The sequence below is a fragment of the Helobdella robusta genome (genome assembly GCF_000326865.2).
Source record: "Helobdella robusta unplaced genomic scaffold HELROscaffold_37, whole genome shotgun sequence".
NCBI lineage: Eukaryota > Metazoa > Annelida > Clitellata > Rhynchobdellida > Glossiphoniidae > Helobdella > Helobdella robusta.
In genome coordinates, this window is record NW_008704785.1 from 1659741 (window position 1) to 1675423 (window position 15683).

Consider the following 15683-nt stretch of genomic DNA (forward strand, 5'->3'; position numbering starts at 1 on the left):
ACACACTCACAAACGTACGCACAAATACACGCACACACAAACATACAATGGAAAAAGGTCTGTGTGGTTGACACCTCGGAAACACAACATTGACTTTCTACTAACATTGAGCTGCAACATTAACCTCATCAACAACGTCATCGTCAACAACAACAGCAGCAGCAACAACAACAACAACAGCAACGACAGCAATTTTAGCGGAAAAGCAAGCAATCCAGAAAAAAATGATTCAAACATTTAAAACCACCATCGCCATCATCTCTGTCACCATCACCATCGTCATAATCATCATCTTCATGGTGGTTATCATCGTCGTCATCATCATCAACGAACTATAATGGACATTTTCGCTGGCTTGCAGTTTTCAGCGCTTGTGTATACGTTAATACATACAAACAACCCGTTTGCATACATTCAAACAAACCAACATTCTTACATACATGCACACACATACACATGCATACATACACACATACATACACATACATACATACACACATACATACACGGAGAAAAATATATAGGTACGCCTGTATATTCAACTATGTCCAAGCTTTGCCTTGCACAAAAATGTCGTTTGAATGCATGAATACAAACATCAGTTGATACATGTATGTATATATGTATGTATGAATGTATATATATATATACATTCATACAAATGAATGTATATATATATATATATATGTATGGTCATCATCTTTATGTTTTTGTATACAGGTATGTACAAAATCTGGGTCTTGCGTACATTGCTTCTCGTGTGTGCAAAGCAATGGAAGCAAAAAATTAAAAAATGTATGTATGTATGCATGTATGTATGTATGGACGCATGTGTGTGTGTGTGTGTGTGTTTGTGTGTGTATGTATATGAATTCGCATACAAAGTACATGTTTAATAATGACCAATTATAATGAATGAATACAAGATTGTATGTATAACTGTATGTGTGTTTATACGAATGTTGGTATGTGTGTACGTGTGTGTATGTTGATATATATGTGTGTGTGTCTGTGTACGTACGTACACACGCAATATGCACAAGATAAACAATGCCTACAGCTTTGTATTAAATTTTGGATTTAGCCTATGCATTGCTGTCAAATAAAACCTTTTTTCTGTTTTCGGGTGTTTAAAATCAATTTCAAGACAATTTAAATAGTCATAATAATAATATTTATTATTTTATTGTTGTTGTTATTATTATTATTATGAGTTTATTATTATTATTATTATTGTTATCTAAAAGTTTTGATGGAATAGTATTTTCGTTAACAACAACAACTACAACAACATCAACAACAACATCAACAACTACAACAAAATCAACAGCAAGGACAGCAACAACGAAAAATTATTTCAGATCTCACTCAGCAACGACAAACCGCAAATAATAATCAATTCTAAGCGTTCGTTGAACATAGGTATGGACGACTACAACCGCTTACAAAGACAAGCTTATAACTCCTGGAGATACCCTCCGCAAAACACCTATCACCCCCCTATTCTACGCCCTCAACTACCTCCTCAACCACCCCCTCAACTAACTCCTCAACCACCCAACCAACAAACACTCAGAGAGGACAACGTACTGAGTATAAACGCCCAGATTATGATTCGAGATGCTTCAAAGGGGGGTTGGGTCCCTCGGGGTTGCGGGGGAATAAGCACCATTTTTTTCTGTAAGGTCCTTAAAGTGGTTAGCGAGAAGCATCTGGTCGAGTTTTATATCCGCTGTGTAAGGGACTCGGATAAAAAAGTTAGATGGGGTTTTTTCTCTGTTGCTTGCAATTTTTTGAGTGACTGTAGTTGGATTGAACGAAACGTTGAATGTGTGTGTGTGTGTGTGTGTGTGTGTGTGTGAATGAACGAACGAACGAACGAAAGAATGAATGAATGAACGAATGAATGAACGAACGAACGAATGAATGAACGAACGAATAAGCAAATAAGTGATTGAAAAGCTAAACGAAAATTCATTTCGTCCTCAGACTATCCTAAATAGCGAGATAAAAAGAGACTTTTCCTACACGATAGCCAATCCGACATTTTACCATTGGGAGTGCGAAGACGGAGGCAAATTTGGTTTGACCTTTCAAAGTTCAAAGGTTGCCAAACTTTTTGAGAAAAATGTTAAAAAAATTATTGATGCTCTGAAGCACGGTTAGGACTTTATAGTTATTTATTAATTCGATAATTCATCGATTCATTTTTCATTCATTCATTCATTCATTCATTCATTCATTTATTCATTCATTCATTCATTCATTCATTCATTCATTTATTCATTTATTCATTCATTCATTTCATTTATTCAGTTCATTCAGTCAGTTAGTCCGTTAGCCATTCATTCATTTCCTCATTCACTCATTTATTCGTTCTATCAGGAGGTTTTGAACATATGAACAAACTATTCAAAGTTGAAGATATAGAACAACATTCACAGGTTTTTTTTTAATTATTATTTGGTAAATAATAAAAATAATATTGATAATAATATTAATAATAATAATAATATAATTGATAATAATAAATACTTATGAATCGTTGTTTCATCACACAGAAAGCCAAACTACACTTAGAGAGAATAGGCAGTCTATCGAAGCAAGAGGAAAGTACAGCCTCTACATCGATGAGTTCCCCGTCACCAATATCTCGGTCCTCTCCCCACACATCTTCTTCTCACTTTCCTCCATCATCCTCTTCTCTCACTCCATCTCAATCATCATCATCATCTCACTCATTTCATTCTCAATCCATCTTTCAACACCTCAATGCCCACTCTTCCATATCCCACTTCATCCCAATTGCAACTTCCTTGCAATCCTCCTCACTCCCGTACACTCACGAACTTCCTGATCCGCATCCGCACCCTTACTTCTCAGGGCGGTCCATCATTCGACTTCCGTACGTTCATTTGCACCCCTACCAACCACTTTTGCCCCCGAGGGAACTAATTCGTCGCCCCATTCCCCGTCGCCCACTTCCTCAACCCACTCCCTCGGCCACTCAATCCAACCCCTCACCACCCTTATCAACATCTCACCTTGTTAGTTCACTGCTTTACGAGTCGAATGTTGCAAGTTTCAAACCGCGACAATCTCGAAAAGAGAGAGATAGGGAGGATAAAAAGAAAGTGGCGGACGATGGGACGTGTGTTAAATCAGCAGCAGCAGCAGTAGCGTCACCGTCGTCATCGCGGTCGTCGTCGTCAACTTCGTCACCGTCGTTATCATTGTCGGATAGCGAGGTCAATCGAGACACCGAGAAGTATCGACTAAGGAGGAAACAGAAGCAACAACATCAACAAGTATTACAAGAACGTAGACAAAGAAAACATCAGCAGCTACGACAACAGCAGCAGCAACAACGACAACAGATCTTGCAGCAGCAGCAGCAACAACAACAAAAACAGATACTGTCACCACTGAAAGAACAATGCCCGTATCGTTTTGCATTTAAATCCTTCACTGATCTTAAAACTGTAACAAAATACAACAACAACGACAGCAACAACAGTAGCAGCAGCAACAACAACAGCAACAATAACAGCAGCAGCAACAACAACAACAGCAACAACAACAACAACAGCAACAACAACAACAACAACAGCAGCAACATCGTTGACAGCAGCAACAAAATTGTCGATACTAACCTTACTGAACCGGTAGGCTCATTATCTCTTAGTATTCCGAACTTCAAACTTTTCTTAAACAACAACAACAACAACATTAATAATAATATTAATAATATTAATAATAATATTAATCACAACAGCAACAATAGTAACAACAACAACAATTGCTGCAATAACAATATGAATAACAACAACAACTTGAAACCGTCGAGCTCAAAAAGGGAACTTAAAAAACCAGCACTTATTCCGCCAACAAGATCAACCCATGTTATTAACAACAACAACAACAACAACAACAACAACAACAACAACAACAACAACAACAACGATAAAGACAACAAAACCAAAAATGATGATACCGACATCAGAGATGCTGACGACGTCGCCGCCGATGCTTCTGCTGACGATGGCGACAGAAACGACGAAAATGATGATGATGATAAAAAACAAAATGAAGATCTTGATAATGATGCTGATGACGATCGTAAAATAAGCTACGTGGATTTTGAGTCGCACAGCTACAACTACCCCTACCGAGTTCACCGTTCGGCTGATTCGAAACTAGCTGTTGAGAAAATTGTCAAAAGCGCCAACGACATAGCCAGCATAAAATACAACGACTACATCCTGAACGCCAAACCACCGTCGTCTTTGTCGTCGTCTTCCTCATCTAGGACAGCCAAAACAACAACGAAAATGTCATTCAGGCCTTTTCTAACGTTCAACAGCAAGCAGCAGCAACAACAATTGCAACAACACCAACAACAATTGCAGCAACATCAACAACAATTGCAGCAGCACCAACAACAACTGCATCAACAACATCAAATATCCGTCCTCAAAATGCCTTCCACTATTTCCCTGCCGATCGTTGGCGGGCTAAAATACAAAACAACGCCTTCTTATTTCAGCCTCAACCAATCACAGTGCCAGGATTTAAAATCTCGAAAATTTCTGGCCGAGAGTTTGAACAAAAGGCGGTGCGTGCACTGCAAAAAATTGTTTCTACCTCAAGAAAATAGACGAGGAATATGTGAGGAAGCTCCGGATTGGTGGATGAGCTGCATAGAGGGCGTGTCCTGCTGTTGCTGCGCCAACGCTATCGTGTACCATTGTTTCAAAAATGACGACGAAGATGGCGATGATGATGGTGGGAAAAATAATGGAGCGAATAAAAAAAAGGAGGAATCAAATTTTGACCCACGTATGCGTCAGAAAGAATATGGATCTACATCGGACCGTCTGGCAAACGACGATGACGTCATAAGCAACAACAACAACAACAACATCAACAACGGAAGTAGTGCAAACAATAGTTGCATGAAATGTAAATTATGCAGGATGAAAAGTTTCAAGTTTATAAAACGCTGGAGTTTATTAGCTTGTATGTCGATCTGCCTGCCATGTTTCTGCTGCTACCTGCCACTGCTGGCTTGCCACAAATGCGCGTCTCGATGTGGACTGGCCGGTGGTAGACATGACGATAGAGACGGTTTGTGAAGCCGGTAGGTTCGCTACTCCCTGATTGGCTGTCTGATGATTAGTTGGTTGGTTGTTTTTTAGTGAGGCCTTTGTTGTTTCCTTCATTGGTTGGTTGGTTGGTGAATTGAATGGTTGGTTTGTTGTTTGGTTGATTAAAGACAGTAAATCGTCTTCGATAGAATCATATTTTTGTTGAATAAATTGATTTTTTTAAATACAAATCTTGATTTATAGTAAGTTTATTAGTTAGGATGTTGTGTATTATTACTACAAAAGTGTGCGCGCTATATAAATGTGCGCGTTTTCACGTGTGTGTGTGTCTATGTGTGTTTGTCGTAAGAATGTGAATAATGTACAGGCATTACATGTGAGTGTGTGTTATAAAAGTGTGTATTTGAGAATTTAGTGAATTTGGCCGAATGAAATTTGCATGTGTGTGTGTGTGTGTTTGTCCGTGTGTGTGTTTGTTCGTGTTTGTCCGTGCGTGTCCAAATTACGAAATTTACAGGAAAGTGACGAGAAAACATTGTTTATAATTTTCATCAAACTTTTTGCTGTTGTGCGTTCTCCTAGCTTACGTGTGTAAGTTTAACTTTCCATTTACAAATTAGGCATAATTTATTTAAACTTTTAAACGTTTCAAAGTACTTTTTACGAATAATTTATATGAAATAATTAATTAAACCTATAAATAAATAAATAATAACCGACCACGTAAAATTCATTTTTTTTTAATTCATTGCATTTTTTCAACAGTATTTTGTATTAAAACAATAATACAGGTATACGTGATAGTATACGTTCACAAATTATATTTATATTTGAAAATAAAATCATTCATACAGTCAATCAATCTATCAATCAAATCATTCGTTCAATCATTCTTACAATCAATCTATCAAATCATTCATTCTTACAATCAATAATCAATCAGACCATTCTTTCAATCGTCCCTTCAATCAATTTATCCAATCATTCCTACAATCCTTCAATCAATCCATCGAATCATTTATCCAATCAATCCTACAATCAATCTATCAGATCATTCATCCAATCAATCAAGAGATCGATTTAATAAATAAATCATACATTCGTACTCACCACATTCTTCCATAGGTACTTACATTGGTTCCAAAAATGTGCAGTATTAATTTTTTAATATATATATATATATATTATTAATTTATATTTGAAAATATAAATAATTATATAATTAATTAATTATTAATATATTAATTTTTTAATATATATATATATATATATATATATATATATATATGTGCAACTAATTTTCCCAAATAAAACCGATCAAACGCCGAAATTTGTATTCATTTATATATATCCATTTTAAAATAATGCTTCCATATCATGGGTCGGCAAACTAGACCTTGTTTGCCAAAAAAAAACCACCTTTGGCCACAAATCTTAAAAAATTCTCCCCCGGGTCGAAAAAATTTTCTATTTAAGTACATATGCGGCCCTTCAAAGGGTTAAATAGTTCTCAATGCGGCCCTCACAGCAAAATGTTTGCCCACCCCTGCTCTATATATACAATATACATCATGATAATAATAATAAGAAAAAGAAATTTCATTAACATTAATAATATATGTGCGTGTGTGTGCATATATGTGTGTGTGTGTCTGAGATTTATTCAGGTTGTTGTTGTTGTTGTTTTCTCTTCTTGACAAGCTCAGCAAGATACTTTACTCGCTGGAGACATTCATCCTGTTGTAATAAATTAGAATAATAATAATTATAATAACCATCATAATTTAATAATAATACTAATAAGAAGAAGAAATAGGAACAATGAAAATAATAATAAAGTATGAAAAACAACAGCACCGACAAAAGCAGAAAGTAACAGCAATCCAAGCTGTGAAAGTTAATTATTAATGGTGCTTGAATAAATTAGAAGCAAGAAAGAAATTATGATAATAGTAGTTGTAGCAGTAGCAGCAGCAGCAGCAGTAGTAGTAGTGATAGTAGAAGTAGTAGTGGCAGTAGTAGTGGTAGTAGCAGTAATACTTTTGTTTTCTCGGGGACTAATTCAGCTATTCTGCTCCACCTATCAGGTGCGTCTTTTGAGATTTGAACCATAGCAAGCTCCAACTGTTTTTGCTGTTGCTGGTTCCATATCGAAGATGTCGTTGTTGTGTTGGTTTGTTGTTGTTGTATTGATGTTGTTGTTGCGTTAGCTTGTTGTTGTTGTTGTAATGATGATGTTGTTGTTGGGGTGTTAGATTGTTGTTGTTGTTGTCTTGCAATCATTAACGTTCTATCAACGTTTTTGCTACAAGCTTCTGTTGGCCTCTTTGCAGTACCTGTGTTAATAATACTTTTATGGTTCGAATTTACTGTCTTTGAAGACGTTGTCGTTGTTGTTGTTGACGTTGATGTTGTTGTTGATGATGTCGTAGTCGTTCGGTCATTAGATCCACCGCCATCATCATTATCATTATCAACGACGGTCAATTCGACATTTTGCAGCAGCTGCTGTTCAATGACTCGCTTCGTTATTATTTTGTTATTCATTTCGGACATAGCCGGTTGACTGCTTGGTCTCAGTTTCTTACTCATGGACGTTACCTTTGAGTTTCCAATAATTTCAGCCTTATTATAACTATATATATATATATATATTTGATCATAATTAATGTTTATGTCGTTAATGTTGATGTGAGTAGTATTAGCAGTAGCAATAGTTGCAATGAAAGTTTCTTGAAATATAACACAGCTGTTTTAAAAAAAATTTGAAAAAAAAAAACATAAAAATGAACAAAGAGTCACATAAAAACAAAAAGGAAAAACTTATAAAACAAAAAAGTATGGAAGACCTCTTTTACAGGGCGGCCAACAAAGGCGGAAATTTTCTCCCACCTGTCCACAGTGCCGCCAGGGAATTTTGCAATCCCCTTCACTAGCATCTCAATGTCAAGGTCGGACCATTCAGACTTTCAGAGGAGAAAAATAAAACAAAGTTATTTATGATTTTTGATTGAGATTCGAAAAAGTAGGTAAACATGAGTAAAAAAAAGTAAAACAAATAAAAATGACAAAATTCCCCAACAAAGACATCAAAATTGCAAAAATAAAAAAAAACATCAGAAACATTTTTGTCATTTGACTCCAAAGAAGTAACATTCCCGTGACTCACACTACCACCATCATAATTTTCTCCATTATCATCAAAATTACGTTCTTCACAATTATTATTTGATAATTTTGTATAATTAAGGACATCCCCGGATGGCTCTGCCAGCTCATAAGTAAACTGACTTGTCTGTCTAGGTGGCCTCTTTTGCTTAAATTTTTCTGAAAACATTCAAAACAATTATGGAGTCACTTTCATGAAATTAATAAATGTAAAATTATAAAATAAAATAATAATTATAAACTATAATTATAAATTGTAATGATAAACTATAATAATAAAATATAAATATACGCTCACCATCGCCATCATCATCATCTCCAACATCACAGTCATATTCATCCGTCTGTGCTTTAGAGAACCATCTGGAATTTTTAACAATCTCGACGATCAGAGAGGCAAAATATGGAAGATTTTTAAAAAGATTCCAAACAGCTTTGAGGAATAAAAATGGCAGGAGATCTATGAGTTGTGGCTTTACAATTAAATGCTCAACTTCGGTGGGAAGAATTATCAAATCATTGTGGTCATCATTTGCATTTCTTTGCTTTCTTGCTTTCTTATCTTTCTTCTTTTTGGATCTAAATATCTCTTCCTAGACGAGGATGAAAATAATAAACAAAGAAAGTTGACTTTTATAATAATTCAAATGAAAAATTTTAAACTAGAATGTATCTCAAACAAAACATAAAACAAATTAAAAAAACTTTCCAGTTGAAATTCGAAGACTAAATCAAAAATCAGTATCTCTAAATATATAATAGATTATGATGCTAGTTTGTAATAATGATGACGATGCTGATGACGACGCTGATGATGATAATAATAATAATAATGGTAATAGTAATGATAATAATGATGATGATGATGATAGAAAATTTGAAAAAAAACTTCAAACCAATTCGAACTTCCTCTCCAGGTACATAGACCAGATGACCAGAAAATGTCCTACCGTTAGTATGATTGACATGAGGATCGATAACTCGACCAGGCCCATTTTTCTAACCCGCCTGTAATAATAAACAGGCTGTCTCCAGTCTGGCAGGCCGTTCACTAATATGTCATTGTACCTGTCATTGTCGAAATTAGGAAAAGATATAAAAATTTTTGAAATTGAAGCATTAAGACAAACTGATATAACATTGGGATTGGTGTAACATAAAACTGATATGACATAACGGATTATGATATTTTGGACATGAAAAAATACAGAATATAAATTTATAATAATAAATATTAAAAAATTTAATTAACTAATAAATTCATTCATTCATTATTTAATATAAAATGAATTTACTTACTTGAGTCTCATTTTTTCATCTTTCAAAACTTCATAGGCAGCCACAAGCTTAAAATTATTATTTTTTTAATAATTAATTAATTAATTAATTAATTAATTAATTAATACAATTTATTATTATAAAGACAGCAGTAAACAACATTAACAATTCAATAAATTGAAGCATTTTAACTAAATTTTCACAAATAATTAGTATTAAAATATTTTAAATTTAAATGAACAAGTTTAATTTAAAGTAATATTATAAACATTATTGTTAATAATATAATAATTATTATAAATATTATTTAGCCTAGATTTACTTTTCTGAATTGGTTTTCTGCGTCGGGGTCCTTATTCTTATCTGGATGTAGTTGGAGTGAGACTTTTCTATATGCTCTCCTTATTTCAGTTTGAGAAGCTGACTGAAATGAACAAAAATCATTGATTAATTGAATATGAAATGAATGAGTGAATGAATAAAATGAATAATTGACTGACAAGATAATTTTTATTTATTTTAGAAATTTACCTGGTCAACTTCCAAGAATTCATAAAAATTTCTGTTCACATCCTCAACAATGTCAAATAAGGATAAATCGTCTGAGTCCCAAGCCGAAATCGTCGAGAGCAAACAAAGCGTTATTAAAAAACACACTAACAAATAAGTAAAAAACATTTTAAATTACAATTTTTCAACATATAAATTTTGAGTGTTAGTAAACAGTGAGCGAATTTAGAGCAACCATGGTGGCAACCACAGACAAGATAAAGACTTAAAAAGGTTGTCAAGATAGCTTCATTTTCTGTTGATCTTTCAACAATTTTAATTAAATAATTATAGTTAAACGTAACAAAATTAAATTAAAAATAAATTTTTTAACAAAATATTTTATATATCATATTTTAAACAAAAAAATTACTATTTATTTGACGATTATTATCTATTTTGTGTTATTTACAACAGTCCGGTATGGTCTATGCTTGAACAGTTTTGAAAAGTAGATTCCATTTAAAGATTTTTTTTTTTCGTTTTTGTCCTGATTATTTGAAATTAGTGAAAAAATGACAGCCGCTGAATTAGAAAATGCCCTCGCGATCAAAGAAACGCAAAAAACTCAAGCGATGGAATTATTAGGAAATATTGGTACGTTACGTGCTTTACCGTTTCCTGACTCTTGCTTAGTCATTTTCGTCTTTTTTAAATTTAATTTAAATGAAATTTAGTAAATTTCGTTAAATTTATTTTACATTTTTTACAAAAATTTTATTAAAGTTAAAAGAGATATTAATGATCCGAACGATGATGTGATAAAAATAAAAGAGCAGGCAATCATTGAATTGGGAGATCTTTTTGCCAAAAGTGGAAAGGCAGATGGTTAATATTTTTGTTATTCTTATTATTATTATTATTGGTGTCATTGTTACAAATTTTCTTAATCACAGAATTATGGTCTATGATAAAGTTCACCAGGCCATTTTTGGCCCTGGTCAGTAAGGCAAAAGCAGCAAAGCTGGTTCGTAATCTAGTGGACAAGTTTTTGGATATGGAGGCCGGCACTGGAAAAGAGGTCATTCATTCAGCCTATTAATCACCCAATTAGTCATTCAAGCAAACAACCAATTACTAACTAAACAATCATATTTCATAATCATTTTCTTTATAATTAATTTATAAGAATTATTAATTATTAAGATTAATTGACTCTTAGTTAGTTTAATCATATATTTTTTCTCATCAGGTTGAACTGTGCCAAGAATGTATTGAGTGGGCGAAACAGGAAAACAGGACATTTTTGAGGCAGGCTCTAGAAGCCAGACTTGTATCATTGTATTTCGATGTTAAGAGATATGAGGATGCTTTGCAATTAGGTATTTTTGTTTCGGTATTTTTTGTATTGGTATTTTTGTATCTTGTGTATTTGTGTTTTTGCACTTGAATTTGAAGTATGTGCAGCTGGTTTTTATGTGTATATTTAAATTTCCTTTCACTAAAATTCTGTCAGCCAATTGGTTAAACAAACAAACAATCAACCAATCAACTAACTAACTAACCAACCAATCAATAAATCTTTCACTCTTTCAATCAACCAACCATTTCACTAATCATTCACAGGATCCTCTTTATTAAAAGAATTGAAGAAACTAGATGACAAAGCACTGCTGGTTGAAGTTCAGCTTCTGGAAAGTAAGACATACCATGCATTGAGTAACCTCCCCAGAGCCAGGTAATTAAAATATTATAATTATTATCATAATTATTCATAACCTCATTAATATTCATGACCTTTAGAGCAGCCTTGACCTCAGCTCGCACCACAGCCAATGGTATTTACTGCCCCCCCAAATTACAGGCTGCCCTGGACACACAATCTGGTAATTTATAATATAATATATTAAGATAAATTATGGTTATAATTGTTCATAATTATTATGGTTATAATTGTTTATAATAATCGAAGGCATACTGCATGCTGCTGATGAGAGGGATTTTAAGACTGCCTATTCATACTTCTATGAGGCTTTTGAAGGTGATTTGCTTGAAAAAATATTAAAAATTATGATCAATAATTATGATTTTTTATTATTTATAATTATTATTATGTTATTATTACAAGTTTATATGTTGCACAGTTTCACATTTCAATGAAACTCCTTGCAGGGCATCCATTATTTTTATATGTTATTAATAATTAGTTTTTAAAATTATTTATTTTTCATAATTTTGGCTAATGTAACTTTGTATTACTAGGATATGATTCTATAGACAGCCCAAAAGCAGTAACTGCCTTGAAGTATATGCTCTTGAGCAAAATTATGCTACACAGGTTGGCTAATTAATTACTCAATCAATTTATTTATTTGTATATGAGTGCATACATGTAAATGTACAAACGCATGAACATATAATACATACGTACACTCCTGCATAGGCAATCAGTTATTTAAATCTGTATGCACTTTTTCATGCACAAACATTTGAATGGGTAAGCATACATACATACATTCATACATACATACATACATACATACATACATACATACATACATACATACATACATACATACATACATACATGCATATATACATACATATATACATACAAACCACCCATACATACATACATACAAAATGAACATACATACAAAATGAACATACATACAAAATGAACATACATACAAAATGAACATACATACAAAATGAACATACATATAACATATAAAATGAACATTCATACATACACACATACAAAATAAACATACATACATACAAAATGAACATACATACATACATAAAAAATGAACAGTTCTGATGAAGTACATTCGATCGTTAGTGGCAAACTTGCCCTGAAGTACACCGGCCCAGAAGTTGAGGCCATGAAGTTTATTGCACAGGCTAGCCACAAGAGGTCACTGGCCGACTTTAACGAGGTATATACCGTGATCGGGAAACGTATATTTTTCAGTTTTTTTTCAGTTTATTTTTTTTGATTAGGGAATATTATTTTAAATTAGTTAGTAGAAAGAATAAAAGTTTTATTTTATAATTTAATAACATTAGTGCAATAATTAACCGGCAGACGACAGTGAAATACAAAGAACAATTAGAGAATGATCCGATAATCAGGGCACATCTTGATTCTTTGTATGACAGTCTTCTGGAGCAGAATCTATGCCGAATTATAGAACCTTTCTCAAGGGTGCAAGTCGAACATGTTGCTAAACTCATCAACTTAAACATGGTATTGTAATGTATCTTTCTTTTCTTGTGTGTGTGTGTGTGTGTGTGTTGTTTGTATGTAAATGTTTATGTATGTGTGTGTGTATGTGCGTGTTTGCGTGCTATACATCTTTACCTTAGCTTATAATTAATCGTAAATGTCATAATTACCTGAGAATATAATAATTTGTAATAATTTCTAGGATGTTGTTGAGAATAAACTTTCTCAAATGATTCTTGACAAGAAGTTCAATGGTAGGTTGTGATGTTACAAAATTTACAATCTTTGTAAGATGAAAACATAATTGTATTTCAGGTATTTCTCTGATATTTCTAGATTTATTCATGCAAATCTTGAAATTTGAATTCAACATAATATGATTTTCGAAAATTTAATCATGCATGTCTTTATTTGCAGCGAGTTTAAACTCTTAGAATGTATACCAAATAACATCTATAGGTTATTAGCTATGTAGATTTAAAACAATTTACTATTTTTTTAAATTTATTCATTTGAATTTCGCCATAATTATCATTTATTTATCATAATTTCATAATTAAATAGGTATATTGGATCAAGGGTCAGGTGTCTTGATAATCTTCGATGAAACTTCAACTGACAAAACGTATGAGACAGTCTTAGAAACTATCCAAAGTATGGGCAAAGTCGTTGACTCCCTGTACAACAAAGCCAAGAAGCTGACATAAATTTACATAAATTAGCATAAAATTTAAATAAAACTAGTGTCTGATTGTCGAAACTGATTCTTTAAGACAAAAAAATGGATGTGAACAAAGTTTAGGCGAAGCTCTCATCTATTTATTTTCTTTGTTTTGAGTTTTTTGAAGTTTTGAACTATAGTTAGTAATAAAAGTAAGCTATTGCTATTTTGTAATAATAATTCAATGAATAATAGGAATAATAATAAATGTAAAAGGTGGAGTGAGATCTACATCAACTTTTTCTTTTTTCAATATCTGCCTGTTGAAATAAGAGTGAAGAAATTGTTTCACCTATTAACATTATTAAAACATTATATTATATTATATACTAAAAATACTATTGCTATTAGTATTAGTATAATAAAAACAGTACTTGAATTTCTTTGGGGAAAACATCAAAGTTTTCTAGTGAACATGGTAGGCAATATCTCTGGCAATAAAATAAACTGCAGTCCTACAAATACAAATATTACAAATCATGCATACATGTTTCACACTGAAATATATGAACATCAATTTTATAGTAATAATTATTGGTAGACATGTAAATAAGTTTATTTATATGTATATATAAATCTGGGTGTGTGTGTGTTTTGGTAATTAAAAAAATTAGCAGGGGTGAGTTAAATAACAGTAACAGATTAAAAAAAGACTATTGAACTGTACAACTTTGTTAAAACTTTTAACTTAAAAGATGTCTACAGCTCATCCCATTTTGGCCAAATGAAAATTTAAGAACTTTTAAAATAATTTTCAGCTGTAATTACTGTTGAAACGCAGACGACTTTTTGACATGAAGAGCAATGTGATCCTAGAATGATGTAGGAGTTTCTTTCATTAGTGAATGGATCTCTCATTATGTAGACATCTTCTTTCACACTTGGTGATGAAAAAGTTATTTTAAAATAATTTAAATTAAACAAAATATAGTTGAAAAATTATGTCTATGAAATTATCCATATGTTGTTTAAACTTCATTTAAAATACAATTTTAAATTAATTGGTAAATTCACAAAGCCTTCACATTTAATTCATTAAAACACTTAAAACCTAACTTTATATTTTTAAAAAATGACGGATCTTTGCCAAAATAATCAAATTTAACGGAAACCTTACAGAAAAAACAAAAAAATGTATTTTTTTCCATTCTTCAGGGGAATTTTAAATATAAAAAATTTTCCAATTTTTGCTTTTAAGTTAACTTTTACTCAATTAAAAGTGAATCGATCAAACTTAATGGTCAACAGAGTTGAAGGGTAGAATGTTACTAAAAAAAGGGGGGAAGATGAAGAGGATGAAGATAAAGAAGATGAAAATGACGAAGATGAAAAGGATGGAGGTGAAGATGACAAAGATAACCCGAAAGTTTGATAATTTCTGATTGGCTGGGTGAATAGTTGATGAACCTTGACTGTGATTAGTAGAGTCATTAATTTATTGAGAATTAATGTCTGAAATTTTGGAATGAAATTTACGTGATGGTGATGATAATACCATGTCACCCATGATCGTCGTCCTCATCTTCATCGTCGGCATCAACTTTTCTTAAGGCTTTCAAAAATGATCGGCCCTGACGTTATGCTAAAATGGAGCATGTCACTCAAAAAAAATGTTAATGCCGTTGGCACTGTTGTCTGCACACACACACACGCACGCACACACGTACACACAAACATACACACGCAC

At 32.7% G+C, this 15683-nt stretch overlaps 4 protein-coding genes across 4 annotated transcripts; 2 read left to right on the forward strand and 2 right to left on the reverse strand.

Moving 5' to 3' along the window:
* Positions 1–1577: 1577 nt before the first annotated feature.
* On the forward strand, positions 1578–2163 carry HELRODRAFT_127531 (hypothetical protein; the record flags this gene model as incomplete). Its single annotated transcript, XM_009023631.1, has 2 exons — positions 1578–1757; positions 1990–2163. Coding segments are annotated over 2 exons (354 nt in total), but the record flags the coding sequence as incomplete, so codon positions are not given.
* A 7003-nt stretch (positions 2164–9166) lies between these two features.
* HELRODRAFT_83468 (hypothetical protein) lies at positions 9167–10232 on the reverse strand (the record flags this gene model as incomplete). Its single annotated transcript, XM_009023632.1, has 4 exons — positions 9167–9344; positions 9576–9622; positions 9877–9978; positions 10086–10232. 4 exons carry the CDS (start codon positions 10230–10232, stop codon positions 9167–9169), a joined length of 474 nt encoding a protein of 157 aa, XP_009021880.1.
* Positions 10233–10573: 341 nt separating this feature from the next.
* Positions 10574–14227, forward strand: HELRODRAFT_187263 (hypothetical protein). Its single transcript, XM_009023633.1, has 12 exons — positions 10574–10700; positions 10830–10931; positions 11000–11124; positions 11296–11425; positions 11670–11781; positions 11847–11929; positions 12016–12084; positions 12306–12381; positions 12862–12985; positions 13135–13296; positions 13478–13529; positions 13840–14227. Exons 1-12 carry the CDS (start codon positions 10619–10621, stop codon positions 13980–13982), a joined length of 1260 nt encoding a protein of 419 aa, XP_009021881.1. The 5' UTR covers positions 10574–10618; the 3' UTR covers positions 13983–14227.
* A 122-nt stretch (positions 14228–14349) lies between these two features.
* Positions 14350–15144, reverse strand: HELRODRAFT_83641 (hypothetical protein; the record flags this gene model as incomplete). Its single annotated transcript, XM_009023634.1, has 3 exons — positions 14350–14451; positions 14765–14876; positions 15053–15144. 3 exons carry the CDS (start codon positions 15142–15144, stop codon positions 14350–14352), a joined length of 306 nt encoding a protein of 101 aa, XP_009021882.1.
* Positions 15145–15683: the final 539 nt, after the last annotated feature.

What these genes read in the sequence shown, in the direction of transcription:
- HELRODRAFT_187263 (XM_009023633.1), top strand. Translation starts at nt 10,619, where the DNA reads ATGACAGCCGCTGAATTAGAAAATGCCCTCGCGATCAAAGAAACGCAA. An exon ending in TGAGGATGCTTTGCAATTAG is followed by an intron (nt 11,426 to 11,669) that starts GTATTTTTGTTT and finishes AATCATTCACAG; the next exon opens with GATCCTCTTTATTAAAAGAA. An exon ending in AACTCATCAACTTAAACATG is followed by an intron (nt 13,297 to 13,477) that starts GTATTGTAATGT and finishes AATAATTTCTAG; the next exon opens with GATGTTGTTGAGAATAAACT.